A 20,389-nucleotide genomic window follows, 5' to 3' on the forward strand; every position below is an offset into this window, starting at 1 on the left:
TTTTTATTTGTTAGAATATGGTAGTTGATCTCTGAATTAAAATTGAAGAATTTCATAGATATAGACATGCGTTGAACAATTTTTATTTGTTAGAATATGGTAGTAGATCTCTGAATTAAAATTGAAGAATTTCATAGATATAGACATGCGTTGAACAATTTTTATTTGTTAGAATATGGTAGTAGATCTCTGAATTAAAATTGAAGAATTTCATAGATATAGACATGCGTTGAACAATTTTTATTTGTTAGAATATGGTAGTAGGTCTCTGAATTAAAATTGAAGAATTTCATAGATATAGACATGCGTTGAACAATTTTTATTTGTTAGAATATGGTAGTAGATCTCTGAATTAAAATTGAAGAATTTCATAGATATAGACATGCGTTGAACAATTTTTATTTGTTAGAATATGGTAGTAGGTCTCTGAATTAAAATTGAAGAATTTCATAGATATAGACATGCGTTGAACAATTTTTATTTGTTAGAATATGGTAGTAGGTCTCTGAATTAAAATTGAAGAATTTCATAGAACTTTCATTAATGCCTAAAACGCTTAGATATTAAAACAACAAATAAAGTTTTTGCTAATAATACCAAATATTACAATGCCATGATAATATTTATCATTATTGTGAGATATTTTATGATACGAACTGGTCAAAGTAAAAAAACTAGGCAAATCATAGTTAAACCTTATTAATTCCATAAGAAAATTTTGTTTTAACTACAAGGCAAAGCACCAGACGACAAAAATTCAGGAATGAGGGTTTTGGAACCAAAATAACTTAAACTTATATTTTTATAAATAACCAGATTCATACAATTTTATGGCTAAACAGAAACTTAATTTTGTAGACTTTTTTAGCTTTTAGAATCAACAAACTTTATCAACGCAGAGTCCCACCAAAGAATTTTGTAGCTTCCTAAAAGGAAAGTAACGGTCAATATAATTCTGCTAATCTTATCAAAAAATAATAAACTGTTTTAATTTACAAATGTAGAATGATTAATTGGAGATTGTATGTAAAATATGTGGTAAAATTTGTGGTACAAGAGCTGCACACATTTGACATTAAACACATATTTAAAAAAACACGATAAAACAATTTCATCGTAAATTTATTTATAAAGTTGTTTTTAATTTATCATCTTTCAAAATGTCATTTATTTCCTGTAATCTCAGACGTACAGCTTTACCCAAGCGATCACAGCAAACATTAATATGAGTATTTAGGGAAGCAGCTCGTTCATCTCTAAAAAATACAGATCGTCAACAATTAATGCAGAGAATGTTTCTACCACATTTTACGTTTGAAAGTTGAAAATTTTTATATTATGCAAAAATCAAACAGAAATTAAAAATTAAACTAAACTCGAAAGCTGAAAATAATTGTTGTTAGCAAGACGTGTGGTTAGATGGGGACTTTTAGCTAATCGAAATGAAGATTGCATGCATGAATAAGAAACTTATCATTATAATAGGAGTGGAAAACTTTAGTTTAGACAAAACAAATAATGTATGGTTCAAAATTTGTGGCAAATGTAAAAAAAACATTTTAAAATCCCTTAACAACAAATTTTCTATTTAAACAGCAAAATCGTGGTTTGGTGTCATTGAGATATTAAAGAAATAAAAAATTTCTTCATACCTGGATAATAATCCTTGTGAAGACACTGGGTTGTTATTTGGTAGTAGTCGTCCACTTTGTGGAAATATTTCATTACTTAAATACAATAAACGAATTTTTCATTAACAATCAAAAAAAATACTGATATCGTAACAAACAATTAAAGTCAACATTGTCGTTAGTGAATTGACAGCTTTAAAGACCAAAATGAAAAATGGTTTCATGCACAGTTGAGGAAAACAGGTGAATCAATACTAAGCCCTTAATAACCGAGCCCGAGGTCTTTACGGAGAAACAACGGACCGAGGTGTTTTTGTAGTGAACGAGCCTGTAGAACGAGGTTTGTACAAAAAGACAGAGGTCCGTTATTTCTCAGTAAACACCGAGAAAGCGAGGTTATTAAAAGGATTATTATATGGAATTATTTGACCAGAAACGAAGCTTGTTTTCTTTCTCGTCTTTGCTGTTTTGTAAGGGTCGACTTTCGCTTTTCTAGTTCTTGTCAATAAAAAAGAAATCGTTTTAAATTGTATTGTCTGGATTGTTAAATTGTTTTTCCTTCGACTCACATTCGCAAATTATTTTTGTTTCGTTTTTTTGCGTTTTGTTGTTTGCTTTACGAAGTTTGTTTACATTTGACTGAAAAATTACGCGTTTTTGGATCGTGGTCGATTACGGGAAAATAATGGACCGGCAAAAATGTTTCTGAGCCAATCAAAGCGCGCCATTTAGCCGGAAGTGACGCTTGCCATATAATAATATGAAATAAACACAGTTGCATTAACCATAGAAAATTACAAAATTATTTTTTAACCTGTAAAGCCTTACAGTATATACGTAGTGGGTCTAACTAACCTAGTATCTTCATTCTCCTGTGAAAGAGTGTTGCTTACAAGTGGAAACATTGCATTTACCATAGCAGGCACAAGCATAGTGGGATTGGTTGAGGTCTCTGCAGTGTCATCATCATGGCTAAAGAAAAACATTTTACATCATCATGGCTAAAGAAAAACATTTTACATCATCATGGCTAAAGAAAACATTTTACATCATCATGGCTAAAGAAAACATTTTACATCATCATGGCTAAAGAAAAACATTTTACATCATCATGGCTAAAGAAAACATTTTACATCATCATGGCTAAAGAAAACATTTTACATCATCATGGCTAAAGAAAACATTTTACATCATCATGGCTAAAGAAAAACATTTTACATCATCATGGCTAAAGAAAACATTTTACATCATCATGGCTAAAGAAAAACATTTTACATCATCATGGCTAAAGAAAAACATTTTACATCATCATGGCTAAAGAAAACATTTTACATCATCATGGCTAAAGAAAACATTTTACGTCATCATGGCTAAAGAAAAACATTTTACGTCATCATGGCTAAAGAAAACATTTTACGTCATCATGGCTAAATTAAAACATTTTACTTCATCATGGCTAAAGAAAAACATTTTACATCATCATTGTAGGGAATACAATATTCTCATGGAAGAAAGTCATGTGACAAAAAAGATTTATATCATCTTCGTCCTTAAATAAGATCACTCCATCAAAATTCTGTAATCACAGAATACAGACCACTACCCCATTTATTGAGCTGGCTATGTCACGCCATTTATCCAATAGAAGCTATTTATAAGGACATTTTATTGTAAACAAGTGCAAATGCAATAAATATCTATTAAAACTCAGGAAATAAATTAAATGTTTAAATTTTAGACAGCAACTATAAATATAATTTAAAGTCGAGTAAAATATATGTGTTTACAAAATATTCAAGTTACGTGTATCGATTATGAAACCGACGACAAAGTGATTTTTAAAATTTTGGGAGCCATTTTAAGTAAAGACGTAAAAAAAGGATAATATCCATTAATTGGTAAAAAGATAAAATGATGGGTGAAAACTAGGTAAAAGATAAAAAAACTACAATATTGTCAAATATTGTACATACAAATCCTCATGACGTCATCAGCTGGCAGTTCTTGAAGAAGTGCAGGTGGTTCTGGTGGAAGGAGGTCATCAAGAAATGGACTTGTTCTAAAAATAGAAATGAACAAGGTGGGTGTGACTTAACTGCATATACAAGCATGTACTGTAGTTCGCCATAATAATTAAGTTCATATATATATATTTTACAGCATAGAGAGAAAGAAAAATTGCATAGCTGTGTGAACAACATTAAGTCAGTAGATAACATGAAATATTTTGAAGAATAGTCTGTTAAACACAGATTTTTGTGTTATTATCGGACAAATTTTGTGTCAGTGTCCACTTGATAGAGGTTTCAATACTACAAATTATATGAGATTTAATTCGGGACTTTACTAAGTGTCCTATTTAATACAGGGTGTCTGCTTGATGAAGGGCCCCTTAATACAGGTTTGATTGTAATTATTTTAGCTAGTATAGTGCATACATTTATTAATCATCAGAGATTGTATTTGGGCATGTCTAGGTCTGTAAGTGAAATAAAAAGTAAGATACCAAATTATTTCATGCAAAATTTTGTGAGTTCAAAATAAGTCGAAACTAAAGTCATCTGACAAAGATTACTACATTGTTAAATTGAACCACATTGAATATCAGCCTGGGCTAGTGTAAACAGGGTCTAACTTAGAATATATTCATTATCTACCAGAGAGCTGATACCAAACTTACCAAGGTAACCCTAACCACAATCCCTCCCCCCTCCAATGACAAATGCATTACAATTAATTTAACATGACAGCCGAATAATTATTTTCATATTTTGGATATAGAAGACCATCTTGCCAATATCTTGTATAAGACACTTTATGTTCGAGATATTTAATCAAATGTCTTACAAAGACAATATTATGTTATAGTATGGTATTTGAAATCGTACATTGTCAGTTAAAATACAAGATAAAAGTTGAAAATTTTACCTTTCCCCTTGATACGCCATGTGTAGCTCTAGCTCCGGCCCAAATGAACTCAAAGCCATCTTTATGCAAACAGGAACCAGTTAATCCATCTTCTTCTATGACAAAATTTAGGTCACTGTTATAATCATCTAAATACACCTTTACATTGTCTTTCCATGAAATCGATCCATTTTTTGATTGCGTCATTTACATAGAATAGACTCGCAGTTAAATGACAATCAATGCTTTGATATTCTATCGGTAATTTACCAAGCAAATTTATACTTAAGTTTAATCTGTTCTCTATAAAAAAGGAAACCACACAAGAAAGAAGTTATCAATTCTGATCACACACATTTTACAGCTTACTTACACTTGTGTTTACATCTGCCATAAAATTATAATATTAGAATCCCGGATTATAATATTTTAGATCCCGGATAATAATAATATGATATAATATATAATATTAGAATCCCGGATTGTAATATTATAGATCCCGAACAATTTATAACCATATGGCTATAACGCATCATTGTAACGCACCGTAAAAAAAAGTTTTAGAAAGTAAAATTTTACTGTTCTCACGAATAACTAGACAGCATTGTCACAGAATAGATACATACAGAAGCGCCACTCGATGTCGGAACCTTTGATGTTCGTGTCCCCAGCATCCGGGCAACTTTACACGGCGGCCATGTTTCCAGCCAGATAAATGCAGTCAGATCGTAATATAATATATAGTTCTACGGATGGGTTTTGGCAAATAAACCCAAATATTTCTATAGATTGGCCATTTTTTTAATATTTTTTTGTGTGGATACAGTTAACACATCAAGCTCTCAACAATTTATCATTAATTCGACGTCCGTTGTGATAAATGAGGGTTTATTCGGAATATTTACAAAGTAGATATGTATCTGACGAGATGCGTACTCGGTATATGGTTTGTCGTCAGTTTTAATTTTATCATATAAGAATTCTGCAGAGAATCTTGAAGACATTTGTTCTAACATTTGAAATCTCGGTCGTGGCTGAAACAAGTGACAAATCAAATTATCCTCCAGTTAAGTTTATATATTGCAAACAACGTTTGGCAGGACATTCGAATCACCAAAATTGTCTACCCAGGTGTTTTAAACTATCAGAAGCGATGCTGCATGGCCACTATGAAAGTCATCTGATGCCAAAATATTTTGTATTCATCACAGTTGTGACTTGTGAAGCTTGAATGACTTTTTGAGCAAGTTGGAACAGCAGCAGCATGTTGGCCTCCACCAATAAAGTGCTTGAATAGCAATTTGTAAAACATATACTGCCATATGGTCCACATGACTTAACTTTGTTATTTCTGCCTTTTTAAATTCAATCAGGAGATTATTTATATATTTGACATGGATGCTTATTGATGATGTGAAAGTGAACATAAAAAGCTTCCTGAATGCTTTTGTGAATTGGATTGGTGTTGGCTTGGCAGTTCCCCTGTCAAATGTTTTAAAAAAGTTTTCTGGTGTATCTGTGTTTCACCTTTTGGTAAACATTTTACTGTGTAAAGTATTACGATTTAAATAATGGCATTAAGAGTAACTATAACTGGTTTTTGTCAGAATAAGTTCTGTTTGTGACATGATTACTTACAATAAAAATTTTAATTTACTGAATGAAGTTTATGGATTTTAGCAAAAATTTAATTTTCGAGCCCTTTGTTGCAATAATTTCTCTCTGCTGGTTGATCAATGTGGTGAATCAAACATAATTCTAATCATTTTTCACATACAATTGTTGGTCACAACTCACAAGTGAAGTTTAACCAAAGAGCTAAGCTGTAGTTGCTTGACAATATGTTTGACATAATGGTAAAGTTGTTAATTTAATTGTAACAATTTATCAATAACTTCATTCTTTAAAAAATTGTAATTTCATATATTGTTTATTAAAAATAAGACAACAAAAAACATCTTTATTTGTAAGTTAATACAAATTTGACAGACATGATAGCCACAGGAACTCAATATACAATTACAAATAAAAACTTTCAATTACAATTATGCAGACAAGCTACATTGCAAAAAAGCCCCGATTCAAGAATCAAATATAAATTAGTTTAGTCCAAATTTTATACCAATAACGTCTTCATCTGAAGAACGTTCTTTACGCACAGTAGGTCGTTTTATCGTTTCTATCAAATCCGTTGACCATTCTAATAGGAAACTCTTTACTAGAAAATACAGAAATGGAATCACACTAAATATATTTATTACTTTTGTCCTAAATTATAAATTCTTAGGGCAACTGCCGTTCAATATAAGAGACGTTCTAAACATGGATCTTGCATACAGTTCAAGGCAAGAAACTATAAAACCCGTAAAATTACATTTGAAGAACGTATTTTACAACAAAACTGTTTCTCACCTCATATGCTTGGTATCCTATCCGATGGCATTAAAAATTTTGTCCATAAGTGAATTTAAATTCGTCAAATTTTCGAAAAACAACTCTTCATAATATTAATCTATATACATTCTGACCAGTTTATCTGGCTGGAGTAATGGCGGACGCAAAAGATGCGCACTTAAGGACTGGTACGAGTAGGGGACAGATTTTTCGCTGAGTGGCGCTTCTGTATGTATCTATTCTGTGGCATTGTCGTGATACATGATACACCCTCCCTTCCTCAATCTTTGGTCTCGTAGGGCAAATTACATGAATTAGTCGACGAATTTTTAAAGATGAGATAAAACTACAATTTGATGTACTGCGCTATATAACACAAAAGACAATAATATCAAAATATTATATTGTTCCATAGTTTCAACTGGTGGTCTTCAATGATGCTATTCAAAGCCTCAGCACGTACAGTCCATCTTGTAAGAAAAATTTTCTTAATCAATTTTGTTAACTCATGTGTTCTGTCCAGAGCGTGTCGCATAAGTTTGCTTCGTTTTGTGGTAACACCACAGGCCAAGTTGAGCGAATGACCTAACAAAAAGTGAAAACAGCTTTTTGTTATTCTTTTTGCAATCTTCTTCCCACACCGGAATTCTGTCTGCGTATTTTTGATATAGCAAGATTCAATCACTTAAAAACATCTGTGATAACACCGTAAATAGTTTCAGCATCACTTGATGCGACTTGGTCCAAGCCGACCAGCTCTTTAGCAACTTCAAAGCTTTCACTAACACGTTTGAACAAGATTACCACTTGCTCTACATTTGCGGCGTGCGTTGTTTCAACAACCATCGCGGTGAAAAATGGTAGAACAGACTAGACCCAAAGATCAAGCAATTGATATTGGAGCGGCTGATGATAGGTTTATTGGTATTTCTCATGGAACAACAAACAGTATTGAAAAAATTGGAAACTGTAGGACCACTTTGCTGTTAGTGTTTCCTTGATCGGAAGAAGCAATTTACTGCCTTCATTGTGGCAATACCGCGTGAAAAAGATATACGATGAAAGATTTCTGTAAAAAGGCAAAACTGTTTTTCATTTCACTGTGTTCCAATCCATATCAAGGCTGACCTGAAGCAGCCCTATAGCTAATGGTGATGCTCGTTCGTTCGTTTGAAACGCATAGCAGTTTCTTAGATTTCATAAATGGAGCTTTTAGACTGACTGAATATCTTTTGCCGTTGTCTTCTCTCATATTAAAATTATATACAGGGCTGTAAAAGCTACTTTTTGGAACTACTTCCAGTTTTAGTAAGCAAGTGCATGGTCTCTTGTGATCATATTGCGAAATACACACATGAGTTTATTTATCCATGGCTATAGGAATATCAATACAGTTACACAGTTGTTCAAAATTCCACCTACAATTTCAATTGTTAATTTAGCTACAAGTGCGACTTTACATTTAGCAGTTTACTAACTGTGATTATTATGTAGTGCTAGATCAGTCAAATCGAGCTGATCTACTTGAAAATAGAGGAGTGAAATGTGCTTAATTCATGATAAGAATTTCCATTGACGAAAACAACTTAATAATTAAGTATATTCATAAAGCCATAGCATTTTGTCACAACCATTATTGCTTCCATTTATTGAAAATTCTGAGAAAGAATTTCTTCACTACAGTCCAAAACGTGGGAGCACTTAATGTATAGAGGAACGGATTGATGGCCGAGTTAATGGGCACAACAAAAATCATAAAATATTTTTTAATAAAATGATTTTCATCGTGATCTATAAAAAAAAGTGTTGAAACGGGAATCCAGCAGCAGACATCTATAACAATAAAGCTATATGTCAATATAAAAACACAATTACAGACGCAATCAAAAGTTACCATGAAAACAACATTAAATTATATCCCTTACGCTCACAAAATTCAATTATCATGAAATATTTTTTTAATTGTATCCAAACCAAGGTTGAATCGGTCCTTTATTAATATGCATTATTTCTTCAAAAACATCAAAATAGATAGAATAGCTGACGGTTGCCAAATACTTTTTGTTTTAAATCAAAATATCACACGACCCACATACAAAGTTGAACGTTGCATGCTGGACTGCCTAAGAGGAGAGGTGATTTGATCTTGCCCCGTCAACCCAATCAACACGGTAGCTCCGATTTGAGGGAAGATCTCAAATTCCATTTTTATTATATTTTTATGTTTATGTACTTTCTACAGTAACATACATGACATGAGATATAATGTAGCTGATTCTTTACAGGAGACTCTCATTCAACAAAATGGTCAGTATCGTGACTTGCATGGGGCATGCTCACACAAAAATTTGCAATTTGGCTCAATCAAAATAAATCTATATTGAGCTTGAGATCCCATTTCCAAACATGTTTTTCGGTGTTGGGGTCAATTATGTTTCCATAGACAAAATCGAATTTATCAAATTGAATTTTTTATTTTTTCATTTACCTGTGAAAACAATTGCAGCAAATCTTTTTGCCATAACGCGATGGTCATACGTTCGATTTTCTGCATCTCTTGATGTCATGTAAAACGAAAAGAATATTCTCATGTAGAGGATGATCAGACACACAGCTGCTGCAGGGTTGATAACGCCAAATATTGCAATACTGTAATACCAAAAAACAGTGTTTTTCTCTTTGAACTCCACTGGTATACACATCTTCCGGAATAACTGGTAATCAAGTTTCCTTCCTTGACACTGGGGTATGTAATTAGGAAGACAAATAGACAAAACACCAACAGCAGCAGATATTAGCCATGTAAACAATAAAAGTACCGATGCTGTACGGTATCGGATCTTTTTATGATGTAAACCATGAACAACATACAAAAATCTGTCGTATGCAATAAAGATTAGTGTAAACACCGAAACCTCGCTTGAAATAATCGAGATAGCTCCAAGAACTTTACATGTCGTTTCCTTTGGCCATAGACATTTATGATGAAGGTATTCACCGTATGTTGCCAGATCTTTGTACATTATGCCAACCAAATACACTCCCATCAACATATCACTCAGGCATAAATTGCAGATAAAAAGATTTTGTACTGTATGTAACTCGGCAAAAAGAAGCCTCATTATCAGAGCAAAAATATTGCCAACAAAAATGAGAACAACGGTAATCCACACAAACACACGATAACCTTCTTCATGCAATAACCTCCGTGGGCATTTCTTTCTCGGGTCTCCATTGCAGTTACATGTCATACTATTATTCAAACAAAGAAAGGGGCAGCAATTTTCACAGGACACTTCACTACAAAAGAAAACGTTTGCTTACTATTGGATACTTATATCTCGCAATAAACGCGAAACTATCTTTTACATACCTGAAAATCTAACAAAAATTGGATAAATGAATCATTGATCAATGTATACTTACACAATCTTTAAATTTCTTAAAGTAAAAATATCACGAAGTTGGACTTTTGTTTCACTGCTATTGAATGATCTAAATATTAAAATACGATCTTAATTATTACTCTCAATATTGATAAAAAAAAAATATTCAGTTATGACCACATTACATAGTAAAATAAAAAAGCATGGCTAATGCAAACGTCATCATGATGAAATTCTCTTTAATTAGTAGTGGGTATAGACTTGATCTTCACACCAGGTTAGCAATCTCAACTTGTTCATGAATCACAAAACATGGCAGTAATATCTGCACATGATGACGATATATACATTCATCTTTTGCAACACGAGTTACTGATTCAAATTTGGAGTTATAAAATATACAAAAATGGTGCACTTACAACATTTCTAAACTACATAGTCCATCAAATGTGTGACGATCAATTTTCTTTATTTTATTGTTAGAAATATTGCTATAAAATATTTGAAAGTGAAATTACAAAATGCTTAGGAAGGTTGTTTTAAATGATTACAGATCCATTTTTTGTCTGAATTTTGTTTTTGATCATGCATAAAAGAAATTTTTACGCAGGACAATATCACATAACAAAAAAGAAAGAAATAGAAGATGCTGGGTGAAAAAAGTAAATTCATATTCGAAGAAAAAAATTTAATTCAAAAAACTATTGACCAGCCTGCCTGTGTTTGAAATTTCATTAAAAAATGTAAACCAAGAAAAAGAATTGGGATGAGAAAATTTGACAGAACATAAAAACAGAAAACATAATCAACAAACAATAAATAAAAAAATGCTTACAGATTTCTTAATTTGTTAAGAGTTTTAAAACATCCCTTGGGAATTTCCGCGATGTTGTTGCGTGACAAGTCACTAGAAAATGAAATAGGAACTACATGTCAAGAAATAACAACATATAGTTTTCCTTGAACGAAAATCAAAATAAGTCCATAACTATAAGGGGCTTTATGTAATGTACTTCTAAAACATCTACAGATTTTCCAGTTCGATTAGCCCATTAAACATCTCACAGTTTTGTAATGAAAGTTTATTGTTTGACAAATCTCTAAAATAATGAATAAAAAATATAGCCTTCTAGTTTAAATATGAACAATACAAGCTTTATTCAACACAAATTTGACAACATTTAACAGCTGATAAAAAGAAGCAGATTCCTATGAAAACAATCTATATTTCAAGTCGACGTCCCTAGGTGCGCCACTGGACCAATACCACAATGGGATCGACAAGTTTAACAATAGATTGCCAAAATTGAACAATTAAGATAGAAAAACAAAGCTATAAGAATACAAAATAGTAAATGCTTACAGGTGTTTCAAATTGGTCAAACTTTTAAAACAGTCTGTTGGAATTTTTTTTAAACTGTTTCCAGCCAAGTTGCTAGAAAAATTATATGGAAAGCAAAGAATAAATTTCAATGTGAAAAAAGAAATTACATTACCATGGATAAGTGCACTATCGGATTATGTACTTCAAATGCACTTACAGATTTTCCAGTTCGGTTAGCCCATTAAACATCTCACAGTTTTGTAATGAAAGTTTATTGTTTGACAAATCTCTAAAATAATGAATAAAAAATATAGCCTTCTAGTTTAAATATGAACAATACAAGCTTTATTCAACACAAATTTGCCAACATTTAACAACATTGTTTTTTTCCTTTGAATTTTATGATTAATTATATGATAAGTTTTTATGTAATCAAAGAATGCATTTCTTGTTCCAATTTTTTCCCGTTATCTTCGAATATCTCAGGAAATATTTGATCATAGTTTGCAATAGTAAATAAGTCACACTAAATGTAATGGTAATATTGTGCATCGCTGGCATTTAAGAATGTAATATTTGTCTTTTAGAATGGTATTAAACATTAAAATAGAATATAAAACTGTTATATTCAAACATAGCCTTAGAAATACTTACAAAGCCTTCACAGTAACAAGACATTTTTCTTTTTGTCGAAATACATCTCCACAGATACGTTGGACTTTCTTTCATCACTGAAAAGAAAGCAAAATTTACGTTTTTACTTATAGTAAGCAGCATTGTTAGTTTGTACACTTATACAAAGCTTTAAAATGATTTTTTATATGTTCCATGCATGAGTGAATTATTTGTTTTTGTCAAGACACATGAAAGATAACCTTCATTAACACTCTTTCTTTATTAACGTTCTTATAAAGTCTCATGTAGTCTTTTTCAAAACGACTTTTCCGGCACATTTTTTGTCTTGGTTTATTAGAAGTTGTTATTATAATATAAAAATCTTTTCCTTAATTAATTTGTCTTTTCTTAATAAAAGTGTCTTTTCTTTCTTCTGAAGCAAACTTCTATTTAATCGATTATTTTAAAGTTATTTACATTTTGGCATTATCACATATTTGTACTTGAGATGTATATGTGTGTTTCATTTTCAAGTCTTTGCATCCAGTAAAATCTAGGAATTCAAAAAATTGAATTCAGCGAGGAGTTTGACAATAATAAGGATAAAGACAAATAATATGTTGTTGTCACTGGTATGCCTAATTTCAGTTAATTTAATCAGGTAAAATGATTCAGATTTGCTTGTTCATACATTTATCTTTTGAACATGTCGAACGTATACAATAAATTAAGCAATCATGTATAATTTTCCTTCGTAGCATATCGTCCGTGTTAATCACCTCAACCTTTAACTAAGGTGAAAACACTGACCTGGTGGCAAAATAATTCATATTTTACTCAATCCTATTCAATAGTTTTTGTGATGATACAATGAAACAAATGAAGGTTGTAAACATTCACTTGAGGTGCAGCGTTATTCATTTTTTTCCCATTGATTTAAAAAATAACCTTTATTAGACAGAACACAGGAGTAATTTGTCTGTTGTATTGTAATATTTCCTGTGCAACGAAGAATATCCAATGTACAGTTTTCATCTAAAATAAAAACAATAGACATGAGAACTTCAAAAAGAAAAAAATACTAGGATGTATTTTAACATAGTTGCTAAAGTTATCTATGTTTTAAAGAAAAACCAGCCACAGGCACGCGCATGTTATGATTACACGTAAACAACATATTAAGAAATCGTTTTTGATTAAAGTGAAAAAGTTCCATTAATAAAATTCAATAGTGCAAATTTCTGTGTTTCTTCACTCACCAAAACAAAGCGTTTCTAAGGGGCCGAGTACATGGAGCAACTTCAGCCAAGGCTGAAACTCAGCCCGGGTTGAAATTGACCATATAATCGGCCAATTAAGAAGTTTAACAATAATATTCATCTGAAATTTACATAGCAGGACCAAAACCTGTAGACTGACTTCTCCACTGTGTCAATCATCCATCATGTATGAATGAGGTTTACACTATTTTTCATTTTCTTGACCTCGTCTTAAAGGGCACATCGTGTTACTGAAACTAATTTTTTTTACTATATCAATATGTTACATTGTCATTTTGCTGTATGTAAAGTAGGCAATAATCAAAATTATAAATAATCACTTATGAACAGCGAACTGCTTATGAATAAAACATAAATGCCTTAAAAGGCTTAAAAAAAATGTTATACTAACCTGTATTATTATTTTGACATTTTTGCTTAGAGCTGGCAGAAAGGAGAAGGAAAATGAAAAAATCTCTTACGTAAGATATCATCGTACCTACAATGGAATAGCAATTTTTTTGTAAATGAGATGATATCAATAAAATGCACGAAAAATTAGCAAAACTTTCACTAAATATTAGAAACTATTTCTAATTGAGATTTCTAAATAAAAACAGGAATTTTATAAATGGAAATATTCATAGTAACATAAATATTTAAGTGGTTTACTGGTCTGAATGCATGACATAGAAAGAAACAAGTATAATTGGAAAACTAACGCTTTGGTAAAAACAAGATGTCATTTATAAGTCGACAAAATTTTTTTCAATCCAAATCTTGAGCAAAACACAGCACAAATATCTCTAATGACAGATTTTGTAAAATGAATGAGTTGTATTCACAAGAAATTGAATTAAATAAGCTAGTATGCAAGTTGAAATATGGGCGATATTGTGTTGTGCAAGACAAATATTTCTTTAAAAATAGCAAAGAAAAAAGTGAGTATGAAAAATGAAGATACATCCATGATCATTTTTTTTCAATAGTATTTTGTCCAACTTCCATCCACAAGTTGTAAAAACTACACGTTCATTTCTTCAAATGGAGAAAATGTACATATTGCAACAGCCATAAATTATGTATGTTTTTATAATCAACTAATAGTTTATAATGATATAGATTACGAAGTTATCGATTTCAAAACTTTCATAATACACCAAATTATTTAAATGCGATATAGCTAATAAACTGAAAGGCACTAACAAGTTGCAATCTTTAAGTTATAAATGGAGAGGTGGAAGGAGAGGGGGAGTGAATGAAAGAACACTTTGTTTGTGAGACACTTTCATCTTGAAGACGCAAAGCGATTGAAGTTTATTTAATGTTTAACACAGAAAAATTCAAACAAAAGAAAATTACTTTGCATAAACGATAGCTAGTTTCAGTGTATACATAAAAGCATTGCTTTTATTTTTTGTTTCTATTTTATGTGTTTTGTTTTGTTTCGTTCTCAAACAAAAATTGTTATAATGGGGATTTATCAGAGCAAAACTATTCCTGCTTTAGCCAAAAACTAGTACTGCTCCAAACATCAAAGGCGATATTCAGTCTATCTGTGTTTAGAGTCACTTTGTACTCTACAAAGAAAGGAATGAATTGACAACTTTGGCTCATCTATTTATCCTAGAATTTACACATAAATATATCATAATTCTTATCATTACGATTAATCATTGCAAATAAAAATATCTTTAAGTATTTCATACCAATTTATATCTTCGTTTTGCTTGTTTTATCACAGTGCGTATAGGTCTTTATGCGTTGCGTTTTCAAAACAGCTAACTTAAACAGATGTCTATTCAAGTGTTCCATCTGTCTCGTCATGCGTATGTCATAGCCTTTGCAGTGGCTTAAACAGCTAAAGAGAAATTCACAAACAGCAATTTCTCAACAATTACTTTAATTGTCAAAAAGACTTCTAGAAAAGTAAAGAAAAGGACCAAAGAGCAAAAGAATTTTTTAATTAGTTTTCAGCGAACAGTGTCTCACTTTTTCTCTCATCAGATCATCTTAACATAGTATTGAAGTGTTGGCAGATGTTTCTCTTTACATTTTAAACATTTTAGTCAAAATTTTCTGCATACAATTGCAGGTAATTCAAAAAAGCAGTTATAGACATGCGTTGAACAATTTTTATTTGTTAGAATATGGTAGTAGGTCTCTGAATTAAAATTGAAGAATTTCATAGAACTTTCATTAATGCCTAAAACGCTTAGATATTAAAACAACACACAAAGTTTTGCTAATAATACTAAATATTACAATGCCATGATAATATTTAGCATTATTGTGAGATATTTTATGATACAAACTGGTCAAAGTAAAAACTAGGCAAAATATTTAAAAAACACGATAAAACAATATCATCGTAAATTTGTTTATAAAGTTGTTTTAATTTATCATCTTTCAAAATGCCATTTATTTCCTGTAATCTCAGACGTACAGCTTTACCCAAGCGATCACAGCAAACATTAATATGAGTATTTAGGAAGCAGCTCGTTCATCTCTAAAAAATACAGATCGTCAACAATGCAGAGAATGTTTCTACCACATTTTATGTTTGAAAGTTGAAAATTTTTATATTATGCAAAAATCAAACAGAAATTAAAAATTAAACTAAACTCGAAAGCTGAAAATAATTGTTGTTAGCAAGACGTGTGGTTAGATGGGGACTTTTAGCTAATCGAAATGAATATTGCATGCATGAATAAGAAACTTATCATTATAAAAGGAGTGGAAAACTTTAGTTTAGACAAAACAAATAATGTATGGTTCAAAATTTGTGGCAAATGTAAACAAAAGATTTTAAAATCCCTTAACAACAAATTTTCTATTTAAACAGCAAAATCGTGGTTTGGTGTCATTGAGATATTAAAGAAATAAAAACTTTCTTCATACCTGGATAATAATCCTTGTGAAGACACTGGGTTGTTATTTGGTGGTAGTCGTCCACTTTGTGGAAATATTTCATTACTTAAATACAATAAACAAATTTTTCATTAACAATCAAAAAAAATATTGATATCGTAACAAACAATTAAAGTCAACATTGTCGTTAGTGAATTGACAGCTTTAAAGACCACAATGAAAAATGGTTTCATGCACAGTTGAGTAAAACAGGTAAATCAATATTAAGCCCTTAATAACCGAGCATGAGGTCTTTACGGAGAAATAACGGACGGAGATGTTTTTGTACAGAACGAGCTCGTAGGGCGAGGTTTGTACAAAAAGACAGAGGTCCGATATTTCTCAGTAAAGACCGAGAAAGCGAGGTTATTAAAAGGATAATTATAAGGCATTATTTGAACTGAAACGAAGCTTGTTTTCTTTCTCGTCTTTGCTGTTTTGTAAGGGTCGACTTTCGCTTTTCTAGTTTTTGTCAGTAAAAAAGAAATCGTTTCAAATTGTATCGTCTGGATAGTTAAATTGTTTTACGAGTATTTTTCCTTCGACTCACATTCGCAAATTATTTTTGTTTCGTTTTTTGCGTTTTGTTGTTTGCTTTACGAAGTTTATTTACATTTGACTGCAAAATTACGCGTTTTGGATCGTGGTCGATTACGGGAAAATAATGGACCGGCAAAAATATTTCTGAGCCAATCAAAGCGCGCCATTTAGCCGGAAGTGACGCTTGCCATATAATAATATGAAATAAACACAGTTGCATTAACCATAGAAAATTACAAAATTATTTTTTAACCTGTAAAGCCTTACAGTTTATACGTTGTGGGTCTAACTAACCTAGTATCTTCATTCTCCTGTGAAAGAGTGTTGCTCACAAGTGGAAACATTGCATTTACCATAGCAGGCACAAGCATAGTGGGATTGGTTGAGGTCTCTGCAGTGTCATCATCATGGCTAAAGAAAACATTTTACGTCATCATGGCTAAAGAAAACATTTTACGTCATCATGGCTAAAGAAAACATTTTACGTCATCATGGCTAAAGAAAACATTTTACGTCATCATGGCTAAAGAAAAACATTTTACGTCATCATGGCTAAAGAAAACATTTTACGTCATCATGGCTAAAGAAAACATTTTACGTCATCATGGCTAAAGAAAAACATTTTACGTCATCATGGCTAAAGAAAAACATTTTACGTCATCATGGCTAAAGAAAACATTTTACGTCATCATGGCTAAAGAAAAACATTTTACGTCATCATGGCTAAAGAAAAACATTTTACGTCATCATGGCTAAAGAAAAACATTTTACGTCATCATGGCTAAAGAAAACATTTTACGTTATCATGGCTAAAGAAAACATTTTACATCATCATGGCTAAGGAAAAACATTTTACATCATCATGGCTAAAGAAAACATTTTACATCATCATGGCTAAAGAAAAACATTTTACGTCATCATGGCTAAAGAAAAACATTTTACATCATCATTGTAGGGAATACAATATTCTCATGGAAGAAAGTCATGTGACAAAAAAGATTTATATCATCTCCGTCCTTAAATAAGATCACTCCATCAAAAATTCTGTAATCACAGAATACAGACCACTACCCCCATTTATTGAGCTGGCTATGTCACGGCCATTTATCCAATAGAAGCTATTTATAAGGACATTTTATTGTAAACAAGTGCAAATGCAATAAATATCTATTAAAACTCAGGAAATAAATTAAATGTTTAAATTTTAGACAGCATCTATAAATATAATTTAAAGTCGAGGTAAAATTTATGTGTTTACAAAATATTCAAGTTACGTGTATCGATTATAAAACCGACGACAAAGTGATTTTTTAAAATTTTTGAGAGCCATTTTAAGTAAAGACGCTTCGTAAAACAAAAGGATAATATCCATTAATTGGTAAAAAAAGATAAAATGATGGGTGAAAACTAGGTAAAAAGATAAAAAAAAACTACAATATTGTCAAATATTGTACATACAAATCCCTCATGACGTCATCAGCTGGCAGTTCTTGAAGAAGTGCAGGTGGTTCTGGTGGAAGGAGGTCATCAAGAAATGGACTTGTTCTAAAAATAGAAATGAACAAGGTGAGTGTGACCTAACTGCATATACAATGCATGTACTGTAGTTCGGCCATAATAATTAAGTTCATATATATATATTTTACAACATACAGAGAAAGAAAAATTGCATAGCAGTGTGAACAACATTAAGTCAGTAGATAACATGAAATATTTTGAAGAATAGTCTGTTAAACACAGATTTTTGTGTTATTATCGGACAAGTTTTGTGTCAGTGTCCACTTGATAGGGTTTCATTACTACAAATTATATGAGATTTAATTCGGACTTTACTAAGTGTCCTATTTAATACAGGGTGTCTGCTTGATGAAGGGCCCTTAATACAGGTTTGATTGTAATTATTTTAGCTAGTATAGTGCATACATTTATTAATCATCAGAGATTGTATTTGGGCATGTCTAGGTCTGTAAGTGAAATAAAAAGTAAGATACCAAATTATTTCATGCAAAATTTTGTGAGTTCAAAATAAGTCGAAACTAAAGTCATTTGACAAAGATTACTACATTGTTAAATTGAACCACATTGAATATCAGCCTGGGCTAGTGTAAACAGGGTCTAACTTAGAATATATTCATTATCTACCAGAGAGCTGATACCAAACTTACCAAGGTAACCCTAACCACAATCCCTCCCCCCTCCAATGACAAATGCATTACAATTAATTTAACATGACAGCCGAATAATTATTTTCATATTTTGCATATAGAAGACCATCTTGCCAATATCTTGTATAAGACACTTTATGTTCGAGATATTTAATCAAATTTCTTACAAAGACAACATTATGTTATAGTATGGTATTTGAAATCGTACATTGTCAGTAAAAAAAAAGATAAAAGTTGAAAATTTTACCTTTCCCCTTGATACGCCATGTGTAGCTCTAGCTGCGGCCCAAATGAACTCAAAGCCATCTTTATGCAAACAGGAACCAGTTAATCCATCTTCTTCTATGACAAAATTTAGGTCACTGTTATAATCATCTAAATACACCTTTACATTGTCTTTCCATGAAATCGATCCATTTTTTGATTGCGTCATTTACATAGAATAGACTCGCAGTTAAATGACAATCAATGCTATGATAGTCTATCGGTAATTTACCAAGCAAATTTATACTTAAGTTTAATCTGTTCTCTATAAAAAAGGAAACCACACAAGAAAGAAGTTATCAATTCTGATCACACATATTTTACAGCTTGCTTACACTTGTGTTTACATCTGCCATAAAATTATAATATTAGAATCAAAAAGAATGATAGCACAGCGCTATAACCAACAACTACAATTAATAACGACCTTGTCCAACAACATTTGAGAAATTAACCTTCCACTCCTCTTCCTTCTAAACCAGACAAGTCTGCTCAAAAGCAGCGAGTCTTATACGCTACAAGTCCCGGGCTTGTGACCGGTATAGCAGAGTTAAAAGGTGAAAGGTTTATCATAGATTAATCAACTGAATATTCCTGCTCATTTTTTGTTTGGAAGCATGTTGAACAGTTCATATGGACAAAGCTCGAATTCCATATTAAATATCAGTAACATAATCCGGTGTTAATGTTAGACAATACATCATTGCCCTTCAGTGAAAGCATCCCGCTTTCCACTGGAAAAGAATCTAATATCGATGTTAAACATAGCTTGTAGCGTATAAGACTCGCTGCTTTTGAGCAGACTTGTCTGGTTTACAAGGAAGAGGAGTGGAAGGTTAATTTCTCAAATGTTGTTGGACAAGGTCGTTATTGTTTGTAGTTGTTGGTTATAGCGCTGTGCTATCATTCTTTGTTTAATAACATTTATTTAATTGTGAATATTAGAATCCCGGATTATAATAATAATAATATGATATAATATATAATATTAGAA

At 31.4% G+C, this 20,389-nt stretch overlaps 3 protein-coding genes and 4 long non-coding RNA genes across 9 annotated transcripts; 1 reads left to right on the top strand and 6 right to left on the bottom strand.

Annotated features, from left to right (window-relative positions):
- Positions 1–225: 225 nt before the first annotated feature.
- LOC124440796 lies at positions 226–2,627 on the bottom strand. The gene is made up of 3 exons (XM_046991238.1): positions 2,487–2,627; positions 1,653–1,727; positions 226–1,256 (listed from the first exon to the last, which is right to left on the bottom strand). The coding sequence occupies exons 1-3, from the start codon at positions 2,615–2,617 to the stop codon at positions 1,127–1,129; spliced, it is 336 nt and encodes a 111-aa protein (XP_046847194.1). The 5' UTR covers positions 2,618–2,627; the 3' UTR covers positions 226–1,126.
- Positions 889–18,479, top strand: LOC124440802. Its single transcript, XR_006946771.1, has 3 exons — positions 889–900; positions 10,173–10,178; positions 17,993–18,479. It is a non-coding gene; the product is annotated as an uncharacterized LOC124440802 (long non-coding RNA).
- On the bottom strand, positions 6,465–7,134 carry LOC124440797. The gene is made up of 2 exons (XR_006946766.1): positions 6,951–7,134; positions 6,465–6,756 (listed from the first exon to the last, which is right to left on the bottom strand). It is a non-coding gene; the product is annotated as an uncharacterized LOC124440797 (long non-coding RNA).
- Positions 8,276–10,226, bottom strand: LOC124440790 (relaxin receptor 1-like). Its single transcript, XM_046991227.1, has 2 exons — positions 9,421–10,226; positions 8,276–8,765 (listed from the first exon to the last, which is right to left on the bottom strand). Exons 1-2 carry the CDS (start codon positions 10,181–10,183, stop codon positions 8,566–8,568), a joined length of 963 nt encoding a protein of 320 aa, XP_046847183.1. The 5' UTR covers positions 10,184–10,226; the 3' UTR covers positions 8,276–8,565.
- On the bottom strand, positions 10,367–11,203 carry LOC124440801. Its single transcript, XR_006946770.1, has 3 exons — positions 11,154–11,203; positions 10,738–10,809; positions 10,367–10,427 (listed from the first exon to the last, which is right to left on the bottom strand). It is a non-coding gene; the product is annotated as an uncharacterized LOC124440801 (long non-coding RNA).
- On the bottom strand, positions 11,259–12,360 carry LOC124440798. The gene is made up of 3 exons (XR_006946767.1): positions 12,297–12,360; positions 11,860–11,931; positions 11,259–11,753 (listed from the first exon to the last, which is right to left on the bottom strand). It is a non-coding gene; the product is annotated as an uncharacterized LOC124440798 (long non-coding RNA).
- Positions 15,638–19,939, bottom strand: LOC124440795. 3 transcript variants are annotated; one of them, XM_046991234.1, is made up of 6 exons: positions 19,823–19,939; positions 19,379–19,473; positions 18,425–18,511; positions 17,261–17,377; positions 16,418–16,492; positions 15,638–16,025 (listed from the first exon to the last, which is right to left on the bottom strand). In XM_046991234.1, the coding sequence occupies exons 2-6, from the start codon at positions 19,435–19,437 to the stop codon at positions 16,004–16,006; spliced, it is 360 nt and encodes a 119-aa protein (XP_046847190.1). In that variant the 5' UTR covers positions 19,438–19,473; positions 19,823–19,939; the 3' UTR covers positions 15,638–16,003. The 3 variants fall into 3 exon arrangements, with proteins under 3 accessions (XP_046847190.1, XP_046847193.1, XP_046847189.1); XM_046991237.1 differs by lacking the exon at positions 19,823–19,939 and adding an exon at positions 19,731–19,749; XM_046991233.1 differs by lacking the exon at positions 19,823–19,939 and having other exon boundaries at positions 19,379–19,721.
- Positions 19,940–20,389: the final 450 nt, after the last annotated feature.

Source organism: Xenia sp. Carnegie-2017, unplaced genomic scaffold (assembly GCF_021976095.1).
Source record: "Xenia sp. Carnegie-2017 unplaced genomic scaffold, XeniaSp_v1 HiC_scaffold_2, whole genome shotgun sequence".
In the NCBI taxonomy this organism is placed as follows: domain Eukaryota; kingdom Metazoa; phylum Cnidaria; class Anthozoa; order Malacalcyonacea; family Xeniidae; genus Xenia; species Xenia sp. Carnegie-2017.

Bases quoted from the DNA above. Each gene is read 5' to 3' on its own strand.
- LOC124440796 (XM_046991238.1), bottom strand. From the start codon at position 2,617: ATGTTTTTCTTTAGCCATGATGATGACACTGCAGAGACCTCAACCAAT. The intron at 1,728-2,486 runs GTTAGTTAGACC...ATTGTATTTAAG, and splicing joins CAGGAGAATGAAGATACTAG to TAATGAAATATTTCCACAAA. The intron at 1,257-1,652 runs GTATGAAGAAAT...TGTATTTTTTAG, and splicing joins TCACAAGGATTATTATCCAG to AGATGAACGAGCTGCTTCCC.
- LOC124440790 (XM_046991227.1), bottom strand. From the start codon at position 10,183: ATGACATGTAACTGCAATGGAGACCCGAGAAAGAAATGCCCACGGAGG. The intron at 8,766-9,420 runs GTAAATGAAAAA...TTATTGTTATAG, and splicing joins TGCTGCAATTGTTTTCACAG to ATGTCTGCTGCTGGATTCCC.
- LOC124440795 (XM_046991234.1), bottom strand. From the start codon at position 19,437: ATGGCTTTGAGTTCATTTGGGCCGCAGCTAGAGCTACACATGGCGTAT. The intron at 18,512-19,378 runs GTAAAATTTTCA...TTCTATTTTTAG, and splicing joins ATGGCGTATCAAGGGGAAAG to AACAAGTCCATTTCTTGATG. The intron at 16,493-17,260 runs GTTAGTTAGACC...ATTGTATTTAAG, and splicing joins CAGGAGAATGAAGATACTAG to TAATGAAATATTTCCACAAA.